General features: G+C 32.4%; 1 protein-coding gene across 1 annotated transcript; it reads right to left on the reverse strand.

Moving 5' to 3' along the window:
- Nucleotides 1-411: 411 nt before the first annotated feature.
- On the reverse strand, nt 412-9814 carry LOC105568693 (cytochrome P450 4C1-like; the record flags this gene model as incomplete). Its single annotated transcript, XM_012024560.1, has 11 exons — nt 412-828; nt 909-1088; nt 1324-1492; nt 2299-2367; nt 2502-2608; nt 4209-4314; nt 4782-4884; nt 7267-7360; nt 7546-7731; nt 9353-9443; nt 9677-9814. Coding segments are annotated over 11 exons (1422 nt in total), but the record flags the coding sequence as incomplete, so codon positions are not given.
- Nucleotides 9815-10048: the final 234 nt, after the last annotated feature.

Here is a 10048-nt window from a genome sequence, read left to right on the forward strand (position 1 = left end):
GGTTAACGGATACTCGCGCATGACAAATGATTCCTCATAAATTCTTTAAGTATTCACAGTACTGAATCGCGAAGTATTCATTATAATGAACTTTAGAAGAATACTTCAAGATGAACTGATTGAGACTAATTCTTCAAGAATTCTTCAGATATTCATTTTTCTAATTCTGTATGTTTTCTTTAAAATGAATTCTCTATGAACTTATGTTCATCTTTGTGCTATCTGGGTTGAAATTACGTCCTACTAATGGCTCCTGCCCACTGGACGCGGTAACGTTGGGTGCTTTCCAATTGCAATATCCCTATCTCAAGTTATATTTTATTTATTTAAAACGGTGTAGTAAAGACTTGGTAGATATTTTCATGTATTCGTATACTAGATGTATAAAAAATTCAAAACACTGGTACTATATTTTCTACATTTTTAGCTGTTTTATTCGTGAAGATCGGCTCTTTCCATAAGAGTACGTGTAAAATCAGTGTAAATTAAAATAGTTATATCTCAGCAACCGTTTAGTGGAGGCATTTTTACTTTTCTGCAGTACATTAGGAAGACTAAAAAAACAACTTCACAAATTTTTAGCGACTTTGTACTATTTTGACGATAGGACCGATACATCCTTAAAGATTAAATAGATACAATATTTGCTTTAGAGATTTGCATTTGTTTTAGAAACACGAACAAATCTTATACGATGTGGATGAGCAAGGCGATGGACTAAATCAACTTGTATTCGAAGATCCTTTAAATAATCAACGGGCTCCAAATAGAAGTTGTGCACCAGAGAAGCTACCATCGCCTTCATTTCCAGCATAGCAAACCGTTGGCCTATAATTTGAGGCACGTATTGTAAACTGTTTATATAACAGAATATTTTACATATATTAGGATATAAAAATATAGCTTACCGATGCAATTCCGTGGTCCAGCACTGAACGGTAAATACGAATAAGGATGACGATTTCGGATGTTTTCAGGCAAAAATCTATCAGGATCGAATACATCTGGATTTGGCCAAAAGTTGGGATCTCTGTGGACTCCGTAAATATTGAGATGCAAGTATGTCCCAGCAGGTACTAAATATGATTCTAAAAAGCATATTATATATTAAGGTTTAAAAATAATAAATTGTAAAACTGAATTAAAATTTTCAAACTCAATATGGGCAATATGAAACTTCTTTTTTTTAATAACTCTTTAATGAACAATGAGCAACGGTATATGTCAATGGCCTTGACCTCCTTAGAGGTCATTTGGTGGGAGGTGACTTATAATAAAAATTTCTTTTCAATGAAATTTTAAATACATGTGTTAAATACATACGTAATTTTACATCTTCTGCAGGAACTCGTGATAGCATGGTTACACTGGGATATAAGCGCAATGTTTCTTTTATACATCTATCTAAATATGATAAATCTTGCAGTAATTTCATAGTAAACTTCTCTCCATTCTTTCGCAAAGCAGTGTCAACTTCGTCCCTGACACGATCCTGTATTATTATTGTTAATTAAAAAGCTATTATTTGTTATAGTACTATTTTTATATACAACGGCCACTTGTAAAGTTGTCGGAATTAAGTACGAGTGACAATTGCACAGACATCATAAGATCCGTAATATGGTAATATGGCCATACAAAGGTTTGAAAAATCTCCAGGTTCTATTTTTTAAAATTTATTTCCAAGATAATATTATATTTTTTCGACTTTTGGTGATTAAGAAAAGAATACAAACAAATTTTAAAAATTTCATAAAATAGTACCTGGAGATTATTTGAAACCTCGGCATGGCCATATCATCATAAGGGATCTTATAAAATGTATTTAAAACGTAATACAGGATATTTGAAATATGTTCGTGACCATGTCGCGTAAGTATGCGTGAACGTGTACATACATACATAAATAAAAAGTAGAATTAAAACTGTTTTAACAGTTAAAACAGTTTTAATTCTGCTTGTTATTTACATATTTTCATATTTCTGTGTGTCGCGCGCGTCTTGATCATTATCGACCCAACGGTAAATTACATCGATAAATTAGAACTACTACTATGACCCAGCGAATCGTTGCTCCTTAGTGTACATACGTATGTACATACATATACATAAAAAAGACATGTTAAAAGGTTAATATATAATAGATAAATCTTTAATAACTCTTGGAATAAATTAATTTCTTTCGAAGAATAGCGACTTACACTTTACCCTAGCAAATACAGATTAGGTATAGCTGCTACATTTATGTTATATTTATGTCAAGTACGTGGTAAATTTATTTATTGGGATAATAGATACCTGAATGTCCTTATGCTCAGCTAAGAGTGCTGAAATATAACATAGACCCATCGCTGTAGTATCATGACCCTATAATTATATACAGACATATACATATACAGATTTATGTATACATATACGTCAACGTACTATTACATGTGTATGTATATCGTTATATAAAACAATGTTTAAACAGAATTAGAAGCGAAATTACAAATATATACCTCAAACATAAAAGTATCGACTTCCTCCCTGATATCTGCATCAGTCATAAGACCATTACGAGATGCTGCTATTAGAAGATCCAACATTGCAAGTCGTTTTCTTCGTACTAAACCAAAATATGTAAGCATGTCAATTCAATAACCCAATTATTCTGTGACGTTTTTATTACATAATATTGAATACATTAAGGATTTAAACTAAATTTAGTGTTTATAAATCATATAATATTATTAAAATATAATTTAGTATTAAACACTAGGGTACCTGTCACGGAAATATTTGGAATGGATCGGAATTATTCCGTTTCCCCTAGCAAAACGCAATAGAAATCTATGAAATAATTGAACAATTCCTATTAGAATCAATTCCGAACATTTCCATGATAGATACCCGGATTTAAACAATAGTTGTGGTCTAGTTTACACTGTGTTTTGTTCGCGCAATCTGATCTGTCGACTGATCTCTTTCACAAGGTCGTATCTCGATTTTATGCAATTTCTGGTTTTGTGCTTAAACGCTCATTCTGGTCCAGAATACTCAGAATCACTTTTGAAATGACATTGTTTGGATAGGATAAAGTACAATGGCTTTTAGAATGCGAAAAATTACACTTAACAGATTAGATGATATTCTCAAAGATGAATTAGAATTGAAACTGCTTTCTTAAAATATTCCAAAATGTTGTGAAGGCTCCCAAAAAGAAATTATGTAGAAAGGGAAGAGTGCTAATGTGAGCCACAAATGAACGGAAAACGGTTCTCACAATTTAGAAACAAAATATCTCTTTAATATAAACGTTTCGACCCTGTTTCGGGTCTTCCTCAGTACAACGAGAGTATATTTAGTAATTATTTAAAAAGATTTTTGTTGATGTATGCGTGAGAGAGAAAGACTCGACACGATGTCAGCAGAGTGAGAGGGGAAATAGGCAAGCGACTGTTTTTCCGTTTTTCTTCTGCGGGGACGATCGTCCTAAACAAAAGACTGCGCATCGCGCGATTCCTGCGCAGCGATGCAAACTTTGGGTTCTGAGCACCATCAAAGTGTAAAGCCTTGTGTCCACGATTCAAGAGCTGTGTGCAAGTTCTTGGATCGTGGACACAAGGCTTTAGGGCCGGGGCACACAAATGGCCTTAAGCAATAAGACGTAAGCAGTAAACGAATTGACCAATCATAGTCGAGAATTATGGCAGCCATATTATATATTCTCGACTATGATTGGTCAATTCGTTTATTGCTTACGTCTTATTGCTTAAGGCCGTTTGTGTGCCACGGCCCTTACACTCGGTGCTCACTCACACAACAGAAATTCTAAATGTTAAGCGTCGTCTACTAGGGAAAACGGAATTATTCCAATTGGAATCCATTCCGAACATTTCCACGATAGGTATGTATGTACCCTGATTGGAGCCAGATTGAGTCGTTTATCAATTGTTTACACCACCATATTGTGAATAGGTCGAACATAGGCCAAATAAGAGGATATCCCTGACGGAAAAACACTCAAGTTTTGAGTATTAACACTCAATTATCCGAATTTACTGTCAAATTTGGGCGTAAACACCCAGATTTAAATATTTACACCCAAATTTGAGAATAAATTCGGATAATCAAGTGTTAACACTTAAAACTTGAGTGTTTTTTCCGTAAAGGATAGACGCACTTAAACGTACGGCATAAACTAGGCCAATAATTGCATTACGTACTTCCTATCGATTCTGTGTCACTTCCCTCCTCTGTTGTGTCATTACCAGAACTTTGTAAATATCGTCCGTTAGTGCGATCATGATAAAGTTTTCTTTCAGCAATAATCTATGTAAAAACAATATTAATATCTCTAAGTGTCGTGACAGGGTATTAAAAAATGTCTAAATATTTCATTTCTTCAATTTTATTGCGAAAAATATTACCTTATGCAGCCAGGGTTTGAACCTGGACCTCCGCTTAGAGTATAGAGAGGTCCAGGTTCAAACCTACCTGGCAGAGGTAATATTTTTCGCAATAAATTTAAAGATATGAAATATTTAGACATTTTTTAACACCCTGTCACGGCCCTTCGTCCTTTATTCCTTTAAATTTGTGTTTATCACATTTGAGCCATACAAATTTTATTACTATTTCTTTTATGTTGTATATGTGCTATTCATTAACAACGTGTTGTCAACATTTATGAATTGTCACATTGTTTCTGTGCTATAATCATAAAATCCTTATTGTAATTTTTATATTTAGAAAGTTGATAATGTCTAAATATAATATTAAGTAGCATTTTCACGTACTCGTTCAGTAAATCCATGTAATATTTTCAGAATCTTTTTTTGCTCTCTGCCCTTTGACGTCAACAGGAATAACCATTCGTTGTGCAGCCATTGCCTTAGTACTCTAATTGTAAGTTATAGTTAGTGCATGTTAAGTATATATATACAATATATACAGGGTGGACCATTTTAATCCATTCAGTCGAATATCTCGAAAACCAAGCCCGGGAGAGAAAAAAGTTTCAGACAAAAGTTGTTTGGTTTCGAGGGGGCCATAAGATGGTACCATTGGTTTGACTTTGAAGAATTATTTGAAGGTCAAATAAAGGTCACACTAATCTTCTTAAATGGCATCCCCTATTTTTTATTACATATTCTTGTAGCTGACCTCGAGAGCTTTCCAAAACGCTATAATAAAGTATTTTTTTATTAAGAACTTTTTGAGTTATTAATATTTGAAAGTTCTAATATTTTGACATAAATTACAAAATATCTTGTAAAATATTCATTTTTTATCATCTTACCTTAATACTTGTTTGAACAGAATAATGATACAAATCAACCGGTGTAAAGAAAACACAATTTTCAAGTAATAAAAAAATTTTTTTTAACAATTGTGTTTTCTTTACACTGGTTGATTTGTCTCATTATTCTGTTAAAAAAAGTATTAAGGTAAGATGATAAAAAAATGAATATTTTACAAGATATTTTGTAATTTATATCAAAATATTGGAACTTTCAAACCTCAATAACTCAAAAAGTTCTTAATAAAAAATACTTTATAGCGTTTTGAGGTTGGAGTTTGGAAGAAATTGAAAAAATGAAGAAAAAGGTGAGATAAGGGGAGAAGAAGTGGTGAGAAGAGAGAAGGTATAGGACAAGAAAAGCAAAGATGGGAAAGAATAAGGGCCTCAAAATCTAATGTCTGGTACAAGAGGATAAAGGAAAGAGGATTACCAGAGTATCTGAAGAAAGGGTGGGGAGAGGAAAGGTGGCAGAGAGTAGCGAGGTTTAGATTGGGGGAGGAAATGAGAGGAGGGAAATACTGGGTGAGGGAGGAAAGGAGGAAATGCGGAGTATGCGGATGGGGGGAAGAGACATGGGAGCACGTATGGGAGGAATGTACAGATTGGGGGAGAGAGAAAGGGTGGCAGGAGATGGTAGATGAGGTGCTTGGAGAGGGAGGAGAGGGGGAGGAGTGGATGAAGAGGGTGAAGGAATGGAGGAGGGAAGGGAGAGGGGAGGAAGAAGAGGAGAGGGTAGAGAGAATGAGGAATGCGGCGGAAGCGGAGGTCCAAAGAGGAATGAATGGAGATGGATGGAAGGATGAATGAAGAAGGATGTCTCTCTCTCTCTCTCGAAGGCGAGCGAAATGTAAAAAGTTTGTAAACGGAGCGGAGGTCCGTAGTTTGTATCCCGCAGGGTCAATAAACATATTTATCTACCTATATAAAATTCCTTTCAATGTTTCTGCAAACTCTTACAATTAGTAAAATTTTTTTAAAAACATTAATAAAGCAATGCTAAAACCACACATAGAATTTTATATAGTATAAATATTATATCTTTTTAACTGTTTACTCTTACAATTAAATTAAAGATCTATCTGTCATTACATTTAATTGAATATTTTTGTTTCTGGTAATTATTTAGATTAACATACCCTCCTCCAATAAACTTGGGTTTAACATATATTATAGAGGTCACCCTCCTGAGTGACCTGCAAAAGGTTTTATATTGCGAACGTTGTTTGTTAAAAAGTTTTTACAAAACAATGTCGATAAATTATATAATATGTAATTATATGTAATATATCACTAAATATTGAAAATTTTGAAAACTTTTTTATCAAAAGTTGTACATAGATCTCTTCGAAATATGCATTCTATGATAAATTTTATCATAAAATACATATTTCGAAGAGATCTACATCGATGAAAATGTTTCAAACAAAAGTTGCATTTTATGATTAAATGTATATTCTAAAGAGATCTACAATTTTTGTTTAAAAAATTTTTCAAAATGTTTAATATTTGGTGAGATATTACATATGTATAATTACATATAACTCATCGACATTGTTTTATAAAAAAAAAGTTGGACAAACGCAGAATTAGATAAAGCTCTGTACTAGTACTGTACATTTTATTGATTCCCCTTAGGGTTACAAGGCGTTTTTGAAGGAACGTGCCCAAACCTCTTATAACACCTCTCTCTATATCCACTTTGCTATGTGGCGATCGAACGAAAAAACAACAACGTTTTTGTTTGGTTTTGAACCCGGATCTTCGGATTACCAGACCAGCGCACAATCCTCTGCGCCACGAACGCCACGATATTCATATGTTTTATAAATACCTATCTTTTTAACAAACAATGTCCGTAGGCTAAAACCTTTAGCATGTCACTCAGGAGGGTTACCTATATCAAGCCTAAGGTTTTTGGAGGGAGGTATGTTAATCTTAATAATTACCAACAGATTTCATATGTGTGTTTCATAAATTACCTATAATACATAAGTTCGCCTATCCGATAAACCGCTTTTCGATATTGATGTTGAAACTCACCCAGGTCTTGTAAAGAAGTACCCATAGCAGTTTCTGCAAATGCACTTGTGAAAGTATCACTATAATATCATCACATATTTAAAATATACTTGTGATTGTAAACATCATTTATAAATCAATACGTTGTGATATAAAACTTTTTAATAAAAACTTGTATTGTTTCTTATGTTATTCGTTAATGGGAATAAAATTCTCTAGTTATATACACAATATCATACCACATATTGCATTCAGCGTATGTTCACTAAAAAACGGCACTAAATCTTTCACAACTGCGCCTTCTGTATTTTTCAAAGACTTGACCATATTTTCGCTTTCCTCAATAAAAATCTCAACAAACTGCTGCAATATATTAAAATGAAATGTAGGAGTTAATATCTTCCGTCGTGAATGCCATTTTGAACCTAAAACATAAGGCAATATTAGGCATAATTATGAGGTTACAATTTAAAACACATATTGTAATAAAATTTATATTTCTTTCAACGAAGAAAGAAGTTACTTATAATCACCAGTGATGATTAAGAAATTGTATTTTTTTATTTAATTTTAAATTGATAAATTTTTAATAATCATTGATTACACTTCCAATTTATTCTTTCTTTGTTTGCATTTAAACTTTGAGAATAACACGTTATATGGTTTAAATTACAAAAAGAAATTCTTTATAATACATTTTCAGTATTTTTTCATAATATTTAATGTGTTTAGCATTTCTTGACTTAATTTATAACATTTACTAAATTTCCACTAATTTTTTTCATGATCAATAGAAATATTATAATTCTTTATATTAATCTAATAGCTATTAATATATTATTTTGAGTAAAGATAATTGATTGGAAAAAATTAAGTAAAGTGTGTTTAAAAGAAGATTCACTTATGTGTTAATGTTCGACCAATTCAATATAATTGAGAATATGAGTATATCTGATCAAAATCATTTATCAAAGTGCACTTTACGCGTTCACATTCATATCAAAGTTTCACACTCTTATTACTATAATATACAGGGTGTCCGAAAAATTGCCTACTCCACTTCGGGAGGTGATTCGGGACCCACAAATAAGCAAAAAAGTTCATACAAACGTAGGTCCAGAAATGAGCCGTTTCCAAGTTATAGCATACTTTTATGTTCAAAAATCGTAATTTAGAATCCGCTTGGCATCCCTCTTTCTTAATTATTTCTTAAACTAAAAACAAAATAACGAAAAGAAGGGGCTCTAAGCCGTGACAGGATGTTAGTGTCGAATAAAATTTTATTGTTAGATTAACATAAGTAATAATTAAACGTTTCGGTCGTAAAATCGACCATCTTCAGTAATATAAAACATTGACAACGATTAACCCTGATCGTACGGGTATTACATTGAAATGCGCATGACTTATACAATTGGTATCACTTACCGGTTTGTTTCTAAACTAATATGTTCCTTATTTTTAAACAGATCACAATAAGGGCAACAGAAATATTCAAAATCTGAAAAATTCTCTTTAAAGTAGAGATTTATAGCTTTAAAATAAAAAAATTTCAAGTGCAATAAGTTTTCGTGAAGTTACGAGTATAATTTAAAGTTGAGTGAAATTTTAGTACAAAGTTTTGTTGCGTTAATTTTGTTGCGCAGTTTATAATGGCGCTACTTACTACCTTGAAATGTCGATTCACCTTGCAATGATGTCGTTTAATATTAACAGTGAATGACTGAAATCACAGTACAATACTAATATAGCATAAAGGTACATAAACGAGTGGTTGTAAGCAGATTACCTTCACTTGACCTATTTTTTCTAACTTCTGCGGCATAAATGCTCGCGTGACATAAATACCGGAGTTACCCTTATACCTATAGAAGCGCAAAAAATTGTTATTTTTTACGACTTTTTTCTTGTTAGATTAAAAGTAATAGGATTACCGAAGCTGGGTTTTGACAGTATATTATATATTTCTAAAAAAGTTCTTGAAAATAGGATTATTTTTGGCGCTTCTAGGTGTACGTATTCCTCGATGTTATATCATTATGTTACCTCCACTAGTGAGAAGACCGGTATTTAACCAAGGCTGTAAAGCTTCATACATCCTACTCTTTTCGATGTGTTTTGTGCTGCCTAATATTGTCTGAAATTCAGAATTTGGAACATTACATGAAAGAAGTAATACGTTACCGTTACGTTTCGCGTAAAGCACCACGCTTAATCAGGCGGGACCCGATTGGTGTGGGGTGGATTTCGCTTCGCGTGGAAGAAATATATTTTTGAAAATAAGAAAACAAAGAAAAAGCTATAAACATTTATCGCAAATATTTCACTAATAAAATAAAATATGATAAAATTCTTTCCATATTTCATTACCTCGAAATCATCCGGATGACGAATGGATATCAGGGGCATAGAAAATGCCCATATTTTAACAATGGGGTAGTACTGGTCAGGTATAGTAACCAGAAGCTTCCATATTTCCACTAAAAATGTACGTATACGTTTATTACGTAAACGTATATACGTTTATTTTGTAAATTAGCAATGATATTATAAGTATTGTTCGAAAAATATATTGATTTATCATTATACCTAATAAGTATGTTTGTTTGATTGTTCCTGAATAATCAGAAAATAAACTTTGTCCGTTCAAAATATCTATAGGCTTAATTTCTAAAAGTAATTAATATTCAGTAATATCGAAAATTATATCTCAGAAAGCAATGTTTGCAAATATTACATTTA

This window comes from Vollenhovia emeryi, unplaced genomic scaffold, assembly GCF_000949405.1.
Source record: "Vollenhovia emeryi isolate VEMERY1.0 unplaced genomic scaffold, V.emery_V1.0 DF939128.1, whole genome shotgun sequence".
Taxonomy (NCBI): Eukaryota; Metazoa; Arthropoda; class Insecta; order Hymenoptera; family Formicidae; genus Vollenhovia; species Vollenhovia emeryi.